The sequence below is a fragment of the Ptychodera flava genome, chromosome 9, assembly GCF_041260155.1.
Source record: "Ptychodera flava strain L36383 chromosome 9, AS_Pfla_20210202, whole genome shotgun sequence".
Classification (NCBI taxonomy): domain Eukaryota; kingdom Metazoa; phylum Hemichordata; class Enteropneusta; family Ptychoderidae; genus Ptychodera; species Ptychodera flava.
In genome coordinates, this window is record NC_091936.1 from 28,158,650 (window position 1) to 28,173,820 (window position 15,171).

General features: G+C 38.4%; 2 protein-coding genes across 2 annotated transcripts in view; both read right to left on the minus strand.

The window, feature by feature from the left end:
• LOC139140564 (protein D2-like) overlaps positions 1-15,171 on the minus strand; it is a 178,444-nt gene that overhangs the window by 103,318 nt on the left and 59,955 nt on the right. The gene's annotated exons all lie outside the window — the stretch shown is intronic.
• Positions 2,626-11,721, minus strand: LOC139140558 (uncharacterized). Its single transcript, XM_070709898.1, has 5 exons — positions 11,580-11,721; positions 8,506-8,569; positions 5,274-5,540; positions 3,905-3,982; positions 2,626-3,259 (listed from the first exon to the last, which is right to left on the minus strand). Exons 1-5 carry the CDS (start codon positions 11,670-11,672, stop codon positions 2,775-2,777), a joined length of 987 nt encoding a protein of 328 aa, XP_070565999.1. The 5' UTR covers positions 11,673-11,721; the 3' UTR covers positions 2,626-2,774.

Consider the following 15,171-nt stretch of genomic DNA (forward strand, 5'->3'; position numbering starts at 1 on the left):
TTTAACTTATCTTGAGTTATTCACACTTAATTACGTTAGATCTAGGAATATATTTTAAAATCATGTTCGAACGGGGATATATACTTAAACCACTTCTAGATGTACCCATAGAACATTATTTTTATTTTTCTTTATGTATCGGAATTGTGAAAACAATGATTCGGCGAAACTTAAATAAGCAATATCCCGTAAGTACGTTATATTCAAATTTTTGATACGGTTCTCGTACTAGCTGTTTTCATGGTTTATAACATGAACATATAGAAAAGATTTCGGCATCTCTGTGCATTAAAAATCGAGAATACGGTCTCTTGATCGTTAATGTAACGTTAATGTTGAACTAGTTTTGGAGATGGTTGGAGTTAATTGAATCTGATGCATTGTCTCAATATAAGCTTTCATGTTATATTCATCTGTTTCTTTTTTCCATCCAGCATCAAAATTATATTCCACGCTTTATTCTGTTGATACTTGCGGTAGATTGATGTAGTTATAACCACTGAAGCCCTGACTGTAAACATATACTGGGATTAGTCGACCCGTTAATGGGGATAACCAGTCATTCAGTACATATTTTAAAGAGAAATAACCCCGATTTCCTAATCGTAAACTCTGTGGTAGACAATGCACCATACAAGGCTCAATGTTTTTTTAAAAAGTTTCGCAGTCGCCGACATGTCACTTGGCACGGTCACGCTACAAAGTGCATGTGTACACTTGGACGACAACCAGTAACTAAAACGAAAATAATTGACTTGCTGTACGTAACCATACCTCTTCCTTGGTTGTACACAAAATACGAAATCTTAACTGAATGTGCTTTACTAACGTGAAGTTACCGGACAGGTTTTGGTGACGTGCATCATGATCTATGTTTACACGTTTCACTCAAGGGATTTGCTGCATGCAACGTACTTAAAACAGCCATTCCTCGTCTGATCGAGCAACGATATTGAGCCTGTTTGATTAAGGTCAATAAAATGCTGCAACGTAGTTGATTATAAAATATCCAATGACGTTCCAACATAAGTACTTCATCGGTCAAAGACATTAGCTTGAGGACAAAAATCGATGAAACTATTGACCTAGCTGAGCAGCCTTCAGATTGACGCTACGGGCTGAACACACTCCTTTGTCTTCGAGCGCGCATAAGAATATAGCGCGTGCTTCTACACTGTCTGACCTATAAATCTGTCGCATTCTTTTACATGTTTAGTACACTAAGTACACTAAGTATTAAGGATGATTCTGTAGACGTGATAAGCAGGAAGATTTCGTCTAAGTGCTTCGCTACCTTCTGCTACCCATTTCTACCTAAAACATATTTGTATAAAAAATCGAGCCTAATTTTAACAACTACATGCTTCATGGATACTTTGAAAACGTGTTGCCTTTTAACTTACTAATGAATATCATCATACGAACAAATCTTGATCTGGTTGTATCGCAAATGGCCAATAGCAGATGTCCCTCCCTCCCGCTTTCAGAACTTGCTGTCGAAGAACTTGAAGTGTTGAAGTATAGTGTTCGTAAACTTAAACGGGGACGACGCGTCAATTTGATGACGTCAAGGCGTAGGTGGACAGGACGTTCCGCTGTAAAAATGAAAACTGTAAAACGATGATTTAATTACAAGTACAATACATCAACCGCACTACGTTCTCCGGTTAAAAGCCTACCACTGTGCCGTATATTTGTTTGATATTTTTATCAAATGACACAGCAAACTAAACAGAAATGATATATATGACTGGCGGAGACCTCGCAGTGGTCTATCGGCGACAGAGAAAACACTGTATTTTGATATGCTGTCACAATACTTTTTGCAATACATCAATAACGCTCAAAGTATTTTTTGACATAGGTATGTTTAAAACATCGATAGTTTAAACTTTTCCGGTCTATGTTCACGCAACTTGCATAGGCATGTCAAAGCCGTGACAATAATGGTATGCACTGAAGCAGTACATCGGGAAACTTCAGAACAGTCTCACATGGCATGGTAAACATTGTGGACGCGGGAAACACAAACCTGCGGCACCTGGTTCTAGGATAGTGTTTAAGTTGCCTACAACTTGTTGCTTTGTAACCTCCTTAACTGACAGAATTAATTAAAATGCAAAAACCATTTAAGTGCATTCCTTGTACCTGTCAGTGTAACTCTGCAATAACCACGTCTGTGTTCATAAGCCGAGTCCTAATGTCCTGATGGTCTACACCAGTATCCGAACATCAACGAAAATCTAATCAGATGTATGAATATCTCTCTTGACTATTTATTCATCTCTGCAATCACCATCCAAGAATACCACCAGTTTCATTCTTCTATAAGATTTCGACAGGATTCGCTATATCTTTAGCAATATGGTAACTCTAATAGTGTGGAGTAGTCAACAACGAATGTTCTACATGTGTTCAGTACCATGACTTATCATATTAAGGTGCAACCACTTGAAATCACGAAATATTATAAACAGTACACATTTCATTATTTTTAATGGGAAAGTATGTGATATATACCTAAATAATACGTAACAATGGTCAGATTTTTTAAAACCCGTTGTGACCGTGCCTTCGGTTATTATCACCCATTCACATAACAGATAAACGAACAAAAACACGTGGTATGCTTCACCGAAGTATTTTATTGGGTCTAACAAAATCAATCACAGAAATATCGAGATACACAACTGTAGACTTTTGAGATTTTGACTACGAGATATAACGACTATCAGGTTATAGAAGGGTTTGACTAGTAATCCTAAGTTATCAACTTATTTTGAGCATATTGCGCATGTCAGCTCGTAGCCATTGACGTAAGGGGCACAGGGTAGACCACTCCCGGCGGAGCAGATATTTTCAACTGGGTAGAGGAAACCTCCATTGACAGCAGTTGACGTACTGGCCAAAGCTCCTCCGGACTTATCGACGCAAACATATCGACTGGTTGCCTGTGTGTACTGTGATGACATGAGATAACCGTAGTACTCCCTGGTCCAGCCACTGGGACAGTCATCACGACCGGGATACAAGATGTAGTTGTTGCGATACTCCTGAAGACACACGGCACAGGGAACATCGTTGTATATTTTAGAACTCAGGGGACCTGAACTTCCACGGTATTCAATCGGATAGATTCTGCCACGGTCTGTCTGGAGACCAGTAACAACCACATTGTCGTCGTATTTGGCAACTTCGGGTAAACATAAATAGTCAGCACCATTTCCTGCTTGGTTATAGAAGGAACCCGCCATTATACCTTTAAAGAGAGATAAAGACATATTGGAGAGTCACTCAAGGTCATGACAATGAATCAGTGGTTTTTCAAATGGTATACAGATTCACTCCTTTACTGTGTATTAAAGCTAAATATGAAGGCAGAGAACTCATGTTAGACCCTGGCATACAACTGCACATATAGATACTCGGATACTCTTGTCGGTCTTGAGGAAATGCAAACAAAGAAAGTATTTCGTTTGAAGTTGATATTTAATAGTCAAACTAGTTTTAAATTTCTGATAGTACAGATTGTTTATGAATTGAAATTGAGGTATAAAATCTTAATTCTCGATGCCAAATAATGATAAGATTTAAGTCAACGTTATCAACAACATGCTTCCTAGCACGTGATGACCCACGATGTTTCGCTTACTGCAGATAAAAAGTGATACCGTAATCATTGTCGAATGATCGCTTGCACAACTTCGACAGGAAGCATGTATATAAAAAAATATCTGTAAAAGTTTGCACCACGAACACATATTTTTCTTGTGACACGACAAAATATTCAGCTCTGCACGAGCACACGCTACAAACAAACAGACACTGCCCTAAAGATAATATTGACAAAGTGACAAAGCATTCCAAAGGTAAAAGAAATCAGACGCTACAAAATATTGTTTACCTTTGTAAATCAATTTTGTAACACCGGGACAGGAACTGTGACCCCATCGGGTGTACACCACTCCAGTTCTGTTGGTGTCTACAACGAAAGAAACAATGGCTATGAATAACAGAGGATATCAACGTTGATGATTGACATAGACAATCAATAACCTTACCAAGCGATTGATACACGGGGAGATTTTAACCATTTCACAACATATGTAAATCCGTGATAGCAAGTTACATGCCTATTGCTTAAGCGATATATTGTTATCATATCATATCATATCATATCATATCATATCATATCATATCATATCATATCATATCATATCATATTGTATTGGAATTATTGCCGAAAAGTTACAAAAAGGGGGATTTTGCTCAAAAAGTGCAAATTTCGTAAATATAGACTGTTTTTCCTTCTCGATCAATCAGATCGCTGTATTTGCGCAATCAATTCGCTGGTATGATTACCAGATATAATGTTTTAATATCGAACTTTGTCAATGCTCAAATACACCAGCATTTTGCCCTCTCTTGTAAGTACAAATGCATACGAAACCAAAACTCAACAGTTTATTTTGTTTTATTCGCATGAGCAAAATCCAAGAAAATGATGAAAATGCTCCAATGGCGAAAATTTATGGCAGGGGATAAGGGAATATAAATATTTGATCAGACATCCGGTAGGGAACATCATACATGTAGGCTCTTGTGCCTAGACATGCGGTACTTTCAAACTTTGCCCCTATTAGGGAACGAGCATAGTCTACGGCAGGGCTGAGGAAGAAAATATTTGATCAAATCTTCTTCGGATCCGTGGTCCAACCCACGACATCCTCCAAACATTTAAGAGCTCGCTTATAATATGCAGACTGAAGAAGTTTTAGCCCGCCCTCAAATGGAACACAAGTATTTATATGCAACAGAAACAAAAGGAATACATGAGCAAAAGTATAACAATATCGAAAAAAGAAAATCGACAGACAGACGGTTGCTACGTGCATTTACACAATCTATCTTCTTCGAAGTAATGTTCTTGAATAAATTAAGTTGTGTGTCCAACATTATTTTCTTGTAAAATGACTTTTTTAGTATCTGGAATGCTACCTGCTGTAACTTCTGAATCAGTAAGACATTGTTGGCAAGTTACCAGTAAATCATAATAAAATCCACGATGCCTTAGAAAGTAAACTTCATTTTCGGAAGAATTAGTATGACAAAAGTGTTACCTGACTTGCATGAGTAAAATTTGAGGCCTCCCTTGACTGTTCTTTTGGAAAGCACTTCTTTTTCATGCCCTAAGGCGTAGATTCTCAAAAATCCACCTAGTATCTGCAGTTAAAATGTGCCCGTTTCTTAGTTTTCAGATTACAGTTTCTTACCGTATTCACAGGCCTTCTGCGCTGTTCCAACATTACAATATTCCCAGCGCACAGATGAATCCATAGTGTAACACCAGGGTCGTGTAGCGCCATCCATGTTACGACAGTAGTTATGATCGCCAAGGCCGGCGTTGGGATAATCGTCTGGTGTGGTGGTGTGTTGATGAGGCGACTGAGAGGTCCATGCTTGACAATTTCGTCCATTCGATGTCCTTGCTACCGTACCTCGATAATCTGAACCATCGTCTCGTGTGTAGCATTCGTTACCTTCATGTAAAAGTGACCAGAACAGAACACAGTGTTGGTGCGGAAATAACAAAGGTACACAATGAAGTTCGCGAACGACAAAAGTTTGCAAAGCCTACTGATGAAAGAAATTCTGTTTGTCAAAGCAGGATACAGTGATTGAAGAAAGTATCTGTCTTTTGGCATAAGCTTACCTGCCATTTGCAATGTTTGACCTAGGGTTTTCGGGTTATGGATTGGTATGAATGCAACTATTTTCATATCGAAGTAAGTTGAAGTCAAAACTAAACGACGTGAACGATAAAAAAATGTGGACAAAATATCAAAGTCTGTTTCCTTATAATCTGTACTATATATGAATGCAAATTGCCATGGCGTACAAGTGCTTTGAGTAACCACAGTTAGTTATGGAGGGCGTGCTAACACAAAGGACGGAGTAGTGAGCATATCTGTCTGTCAAAAACTGTTCTACTTTTTACATAGAACAGTAGTCGGTGAGCAGTTTGCTGCCTGAAGTGTTTGTGAAGATATCTACTAACTTCTCAGGTTGGCGTTTGGTCAGAATGTCGTCGAACAGAGAGAAAAGACCAAGACCAGGCTCGACAGGGTCTGAGACAGACAGTGAGCTGAACATGGCGACTGGAGCTGACTCTCACGTAATGGTTTTGTTGCGTCAGTTGAGGGATGGCCAACAAGGTATTCGTAGCTCTATCAATAGCAAGATTGACAAATTGAAAAATGATCTGTGTAGCATGATTGATTTGAAGATAAAAAGCCTGAGAGATGACTTTTTGCTTGATATTGGAAGAATTGATTCTTAACTCATTGAGCTTGAGCAAAAATTGAACACTCTACCGGCCAAGGGTAATGACCGAGTTGTCAACTCTGTCGACGTGGCTGAAGTCAGTGTTATCGCTGCAGGCTTGAACGAAGAAAGAGGAGAGAACGTAAATGATAAAGTCAAAGCGCTGTTAAATGCACTGGGTGAAGATATCTGTACAAAAGTAAAGGTTGTAGAATCCGTTCGACTACGAAGTCGTCGGATAGGATCGCCAGGTCTTGTCAAATTTGCACTGGAAAATCTTGACCAAAAGAAACTCATACTTATAGGCGAAACAACGCCTTAAAGATAATGCGCTGTATAAAAAAGTGTATCTTCGTTCTAGCAAGACCCATATTGAACGTTTGGTCGAGATAAACACGAAAACAATACTTTGTGAGCTGCCAAATGGGAAATAGTATAGAATAACGGCTAGCAGGAGGATTGTCTGAATATACGGATAGTTTTCAAGGTAAATATACATCAAGACGAAGGTAATGCAGAAGATAGATCGGAATATGACACATCGCTCAATGGATTTAGAATTGCTCATCACAACGTCGGCGAGTGGACAAAGTAACAGTGACTTCAGAAATGAAATTTTATTTAGTATAAACGCGGACATTGTATATTGAAAAAGCATTTCTTCGAAGAAAAGAAAGATTGTATAGCTCACTTAGCATAATTTATACCTTTGCTATTGTGTATTGTACACCCGTTTTTTTCCTCTGTTTTTGTTTTCAAAGTGACATATAAGTCCACTGGGCTGGGAGGTTTCCCTATTCACATTCCTACGTTTGTTGTAAAGAATATGTAGTTTTGACCTCATGTCACTATAATAAACTAACTAACTAACTAACTAACTACTACCCTTTTCAGTAATAGAGCGCGAAGCCACTGCAGTGAACTGCAATAAAACTGCTCACACTAATTAGTTTCAGCCGTAGCCAGCTGGCAAAGTCGACAACATTGTATGTCCCATGCAGACAGTTTTTCTAGGGAAGTTGAAATAAAAAAAATTTGTACATGGACCAGTGCATGGTTATGTTACATTGTATCTTAATCTTGAACACAGGGTGCCAATCGTAAACTCTCATTTACAACTCGAGCCTCAGACAGAGCTAGTTTTGCCTTTGTATCAGCAAACTTTTCGGTCTTTATCAAGTAGCCTTGTTCAACACCAAAGTGGCCACGGCTACAGCTGAAACTAATTAGTACAAGCAGTTTTATTGCAGTTCACTGCAGTGGCTTCGCGCTCTATTACTGCAAATGGTTGTAACTAACTAACTGTGTAGAATGTCCTCCTCGACCGGAGCGTTTCTGCAAGAGGCGTGTGCTCCTTTAAGTAAAAATGCACCTCGGGGATAGATATTCGGACTCTCAAACTTTATCAATTCTTTAATGATCTACAACTTGTGGGATTTAATTTAAAGCTCTTGGTTTCAGAAAACTTTCACCGTCTTAGTTTTTCGAAAATTTAAAATTTTATTTTCCCACACAGAGTTAACGGAGATGGCGGTCATTTTTAATTTCAAATATCGGTAAATCTAAGGTAATTTGTTTCTCTCGTACCAAACTCTTGCACGGTGACCCAGGGTTTTATTCTTGATTGTGAAAGAGAATGTTTGAAATATTCTTGATGAAAGTTTGAGCAAAAATTGAACTCTTTCACTTTCGAGGCGCATACTACCTTAAGGTATAGAATGCATCTCCGGGACGGATACGCGGCATTTCAAATATCTACAATTCTTTTCTGGTCTATCGCTTGTGCGGGCCCATGTTGACACTCTTGGAGTAGGCTAAGTAAAGATTTCACCGTCTTAGTTTTTTAAAAATCATTCCTCTATAGGATTAACACCTGTCAGGAATGACGGCCATTTCGGTAAAGATCGGGTGATTTGTTTCAACAGCTAAGTTTGCATTGAAAGAATGGTTGAAAACTCCATTGAGGAAAGTTTGATGAAAACAAATAAAGTTTAAGTCTTTCAATTTCGAGACGGGTACCCTTTTGTGAAATTTGTAGTTCTTCGAACGACAATTCATATATGTAGGTCAGGTCACAGTGGTAGTTTAGCATGATGCAAGTAAACTTTCAAAACAGTGTTGAAGACGGTATGCGCAAGGTTTGCATGAATTAACGATTTTTGCAAGTCACAGGTTACCTACCGTCTTTCGGATCAGGTTCGTAACGATTAACGGTGAATAATCCCTGTGAATCATCTTCGCTTGACTGGAATAAAAATGGAGAGTAGATCAATTCACTTTCTTACTTACTTACTTATCGATTCCATTGAATATGTGCAAAATTTAAAACTTCGAAGCAAAAATGGGTTGACTGAGAAGACCCCAAATAATCTCTTCATGTTACTTCCCATCTAATTGATAAGAAATTGAGTGATTTAAATTACATCATAATAACACCTGACAGGCGAAAACAAAAACAGCTATGTCACATAAATATGCTTAAGCCATATTTGGATAGGGATAATCCTACTATAACTCAGCCTGTCAGTACCGTCAGTTCTGGCCATTATGAAGATAGTGATACTGAAACTGACTTGAGTGAAAATACTCTAAACTCAAAGCTGGGCTCGGTCAAGCTTCAGAACTCAGAAATCCTGGAGAAGCTGGAGTCTACAAAGTTGGCACACCTCCAGCCAGAACAACAACAACAGGTGAAAGAACTGCTCCACGAATATAAACACCTGTTTCAAGATGTTCCAACGAGGACAAACGTCATCTATCACGACGTTGATGTTGGGGACAGTAAGCCTGTTAAAACAACATCCATACAGACTGAATCCAACAAAAGCGAAATATCTCCAGGAAGAAGTCAAATACCTGCTGGACAATGACTTTATTGAACCCAGTAAAAGTAACTGGAGTTCGCCGTGCATACTTGTTCCCAAATCAGATCACAGTTATCGTATGTGCACGGACTTTAGGAAGGTCAACACTTTAACAAAGACAGACACTTTCCCAATCCCGAGGATTGATGACTGCATCGACCGAGTGGGAAAAGCCAAGTATGTGACGAAATTTGACCTACTGAAGGGATTTTGGCAAGTCCCTCTGACGGATCGTGCTCGTGAAGTATCCGCCTTTGTTACACCAGACGGATTGTTCCAGTACAAGGTGATGCCATTCGGAATGAAGAACTCTCCGGCAACGTTCCAACGGATGATCAACGACGTCATATCCGGGCTAGACGGATGTGCAGCTTACGTTGACGACGTCGTCCTGTATAGTGACACCTGGGAGGAACACATCAAGCTCATACGGAAGTTCTTTGAGAGACTGAGCAAAGCAATGTTGACTGTCAACCTTGCCAAATCTGAGTTTGGTTGGGCTAGGGTAACTTACCTCGGACATACTGTAGGACAGGGTGAGGTAAAACCTGTTGATGCCAAATTAAAATCAGTGCCATTTCAAGTTTTCCCATACCAAACTGCAAACGACAACTGATGCGCTTTCTCGGTATGGCTGGTTACTACAGAAAATTCTGTCCAAATTTTTCCACAATTACTGAGCCTTTGACTAACTTACTTAAAAAGAAAGTACAGTTTGTTTGGTCAGAGCAATGCCAACAGGCATTTGATACACTTAAAGCCATACTGCAAAGTGCCCCAGTGTTGTCTGCACCAGATTTCACTTTGCCATTCAAATTAGCTGTAGATGCTAGTGATACGGCTGCTGGTGCTGTTTTATTGCAAGAGGATAGTCATGGTATAGATCATCCTGTTTGCTATTTTTCACGCAAATTTAACAATCCCAGAGAAACTACTCTACAATTGAAAAAGAGTGTTTATCTTTGATATTAGCTTTACAGCATTTTGAAGTTTATGTTACTTCTTCAAATCAGCCAATAGTGGTTTATATTGATCACAACCCTCTTGTTTTTCTGCAGAAATTTAAAGGCAAAAATCAGAGATTGCTAAGATGGAGTTTAATGTTACAGGAGTTTAATCTTGACATTAGACATATCAAAGGCAGAGACAATTTAATTGCAGACTGTCTCTCTCGTATTTAGAGTTTATCGTTGTTCACTTTCAAGAAGTTTTACTTTAGAGTAAAAAAAAAAAAAAAAAAATTGAGTACTTAAATCTTTTTCAAGATTACATTTGCAAAAGAAAGATTTTTCTTTGAAAAATTTTCTTTTTTTTGAAGACGGGGTGTGTTATGTAGGTCATTTCCCCCACACTCATCATGACCTGAGTTCAATTAGTCTAGAACATTCTCAAGGTCACTGCCCTTAATGACCTCACAACCTTGAATTCAATTAGTCATGTTTGGAATGTTCTGGAAAGTTAATTAGTTGTGTAAGAGAGCTAATTTTAGAACAGTAATTAGCATGTCAATAAGAGTTCTAGATTGTTCTTATATGCCCTTATAAAAGGGAGGTGCACAGCTTCCAGTCAGACTTTTGGGATCGTGTCTCTTGTGTGTTACTAAACTCCAGCAGTAGTCATTCTCAAGACTTTTCAAGACCTTCACTGTCAACGCTGGATTTATACTGTGGACTTTGTGCAGCTTCAAGCCTGCAAGCCAAAGGACTGTTCATTCATCCGACTGACTGTTACAACTCTGAGACTGGAGCTTTGCCGTCCCAGCTGAGATAAGTAGTCTGTACACTTTAAAGCTTGTATTCTATCCCTAACTTAGCAATTAGTTTTATTTTCGTAATAAATTTTGTTTAAACGTTAACTGCTGAGTTCACCCTTTTGTTCGTTTTCTCTGCACGTAACACTTATCGATTCCATTGAATATGTGCAAAATTTAAAACTTCGAAGCAAAAATGGGTTGACTGAGAAGACCCCAAATAATCTCTTCATGTTACTTCCCATGTGGAGATAATATTGCTGGCGTTGTTGCTTTGCAAAATTCAAAGGGGTATTATCAGTTTTGTCTTATGATAATATTTTCAATGTTTTCATTGTAAAACAAATACAGCCTCTTGTTATCTTTAATACGGTGAAATACAAGGTATTAACCTTGGAAACACAACGCTTATTATACAATGAGCAATCTTTGAATTGTCAACAGTGATATAAAAAATTGCACACACACACACACACACCCTCACTCACTGTTTGAGAGGTTTGACACAAAGCGTTTGGTTCTTATTTTGAGAGTGGGTCAAGAAAATGCATTTCACAAACAGAACAAAGCACTGGTAAATACAATAAAAGTTAGAGCGAACGGGGCTCTTTTGTTTTAGAAATCGATTTTTAAGTACTTACCATAGCATCGTTGTCATTGCCAGCCGTGTCTTCGCCTTGACCGAGGGCAACGCACAACAATATGACGCAAAGAACACTCCAGTGTAGCTGCATGGCGTTTTTCTTATTTCGTCGAACACGTTTGGAATGCGTCCTACTCTTTGCCAATATTGAGTCCTTTTATTCCTGTCTGCTACACTTGTTTGGTAAACTATTAAACGCTTAATAATTGGTCACATGAGACGTATTGTCCAATGGAAATGCTGAAGAACGCGAATGCGATCAAGCGACAGTTGACGGGGATGATAAATGTACACTTTTCCACACATCATCTCTTGTCATGATAAATGTACAAATACGCGACATGGTGTCTGTTTCACTCTTTAATCATAATGATCCCGAAGGCGAAGGCTGTTTAAAGTGTCCCCGGAATGTTTGCGCGCCGATGTTTTACGCATGAGTGTTCTATGGCTTAATTAGCAGCTTTCATTTTAGCTCCAATGTTCACTCACAGAAGCCATGGAACTTCTATCTGTCCCTCTGGCTATTGGATTAATATATATAAATAAATAAAGGGTAAAATCACTCTAGCTGTATTGAAGGAAATGTATCTAGGAATAATTAGAACTAATTCGATTTCGGTTTCTGCGGTTTACCTGAATCCAAGCCAATTTTACTACAATAATGGGCGCCTGTGGTAGAACAATAGTGCCCATGGGGAACAATTGCCTATTTCTCTCGTACATTAAGGAAAGACGAGGTGTAAATTCTCGTTCTTCCTGTTTCACTTTATATAGTAAAAGCCATCACTCGTGTATGTCTGCACCATTTTCGCTCAAATTAGGTAAGGGCACAATGTAAATGCAAATGTGTGACAGTTTGTTTTAGCGATATGCTATACCCGTGGCCACTTTAATGTTGATTTAGCCCACTTGATGCAGTCAGAAATTATGTTTGTACAAAGGCAAAACTAGATCTCTCTGGGGTTGTAAATGAAGGTTTACGATTGGCACCCTGTGTTCAAGATTGAGATACAATGTAGCATTACCATGCACTGGTCCATATACAAGTCTTATTTATTTCAATTTCCCCAGACACACTCTCTGCATGGGACACAAAAGTTTGCCTGATACTATAGCGGTGATCTTATAAATACGGTGGCTTAATGAGGCCACAGGTGTAATTTTTTTATTTCATCCCTGTAATTTTTATTTCATACCTGTTATTTTTTTTTGTGCCTGAAATGTTTATTTCATGCCTGTAATTTTTTTCATACCTGTTATTTTTTTATGCCTGTAAGTTTTATCCTATACCTGTACTGTTTTTTTCATGCCTGTGATTTTTTTTTCATACCTGTAATTTTTATTTTATGGCTGTAACTTTTTTCCATACCTGTAATTTTATTTCATGCCTGTAATTTTTCTTTCGTACCTGTAATTTTGTTATGCCTGTAAGTTTTTTTCATGCCTGATTTTCCCAGGGCTACTCAAGATTTTCACTTTGGCAGCGGACTTTGACTTCCATTGATATGCTGATAAGAATGTCATGTGTTCGAACATGAATAGAGAGAGGGCCGGTCAGAGTGAAAATCTTGAGTAGCCCTTGGAAAATCAGCTGAAATATGTAAACGAACCAGAGATTTTGTTAACAAAAGTTATAAAGAATAAGCAATAATCAGAGTTCAGGCAGGTGTAGGTCATTTTATTGAATTACGCTAACTTTGGTTTATTTTGCCGTTCAAAGTCCCTACCCAAGTTCGGTCTTCATAATTAAGCCGTTTTCGCTACGGGGCAGCCTGCAGCTGTCCGTGGTCGGCATGACCTTTTAATGACCCTAATAGACGCACGTTACCCCGCCACAGATAGCTGTGTTTCCACAGCTAAACCTACTGGCACTGTTTGCTGTCAGCTGTGGTCAAAAGCCTACTTTTGCCTCAAATATGGCATTGTTGAACCCAACAAATATCCCTATTTACATGCTCTACTCAGTTGCCCTCAGAATCGACGTTTTATTCACTTCACGCTGAGAACGCGTGCTTTCCGCACTGTGCTACATAATGGATGGCAGTCACAAGATCTATCTCATGAGAGGTCGTCATCACCCCTTTTTCAGCAACTTCTCCATTGCAGGCATGAAGCGAGTTGATTCCGAGTGCGTTTGAGTAGTGCATGTAGATAGAGAAGCTTGTTGGATTCAAGAATGCTAAACTTTGGGTGAAAGGTCAGCTTTTCACCATGGATGACTGAGGCTCTCAGTAAGTTCAAAGATCACTAAACTAAAAAAAAACAGGCATGAAAAAAAATTACAGGCATGAAATAAAAATTACAGGTTTGAAAACAAATTACAGACACGAAAAAAATTACAAGCATGAAATAAAAATTACAGGTATGAAAAAAAAGACAGGCATGAAATAAAACTTACAGGTATGTAAAAATATTACAGGCATGAAGAAAAAATTACAGGTATAAAAATGAATTACAGGCATGAAATAAAACTTACAGGTATGAAAGAAAAATTACTGGTGTGAAAGAAAAATTACAGGTATAAAAAAACACAGGCATGAAATAAAAATTACAGGCATAAAAAAATTACAGGCATGAAGAAGAAAAAATTACAGGTATGAAAAAAATTAACAGGCATGATAAAAACTACAGGCATGTATGGTGGTTTAATGAGACCACAGGTGTAATTTTTTATTTCATACCTGTAATTTTTTTATTTCAAACCTGTAATTTGTTTCATGCCTGTAATTTTTCTTTTAATGCCTGTAATTTTTTTTCATACCTGTAATATTTATTTCATACCTGTAATTTTTTTTCACGCCTGTAATTTTTTTCATTTCATGCCTGTAATTTTTTTTTCAAGCCTGTAATTTTTGTTTCATGCCTGTAATTTTTTTTATACCTGTAATTTTTCTTTCATGCCTGTAATTTTTTTATACCTGTAATATTTATTTCATGCCTGTAATTTTTATTTCATGCTTGTAATTTTTTTCATACCCGTAATTTTTATTTCGTGCCTGTAATTTTGTTTTCTGGTAATTTTTTTTCATGCCTGTAATTTTTTTTTTTAGTTTTGTGACCTTTAAACCTACCGGTACAGTTTGCTGTCAGCCTGGGTTAAAAGCCTACTTTTGCCTCAAATATGGCATTGTTGAACCCAACAAATATCCCTATTTACATGCTCTTCTCAGTCACCCTCAGAATCGACGTTTTATTCGCTCCACACTGACAACGCTAGCTTTGCGTGGCAGGGCTGTGTGTTACCAGCGTTATACGGCCTCCCACAATAGCCCCACTGACTGCCATAGACAAAACCGCTGGTAGTGCCTCGGAAATACGCCAATCTTGAATCCAAATCTTGCATTAATCTTCGTTTTCGAGCACAACCACCTCGCCTAGGTACACGATCGAAGTGCTCAGCCGCACTTGTAAACTTACGCAAAGCCGACTATTCTCTCTCTATGCGAGGGAAGCGTTCATATCAGCCGCCATTGTTAATCTCATTCAACCCATTAGCACTTAGGTGAAAACCAGCCTTGCAAACAAAAGAACACCAGCTATGCGCTTGTTTTCTGCACCGTGCTACATAGTCGATGGCTGCCACAAGATCT

Coding starts and splice junctions, on each gene's coding strand:
- LOC139140558 (XM_070709898.1), bottom strand. CDS start 11,672: ATGCAGCTACACTGGAGTGTTCTTTGCGTCATATTGTTGTGCGTTGCC. Junction 8,570..11,579: donor GCAATGACAACGATGCTATG/GTAAGTACTTAA, acceptor TTTTTATTCCAG/TCAAGCGAAGATGATTCACA. Junction 3,260..3,904: donor TACAAAATTGATTTACAAAG/GTAAACAATATT, acceptor CTCTCTTTAAAG/GTATAATGGCGGGTTCCTTC.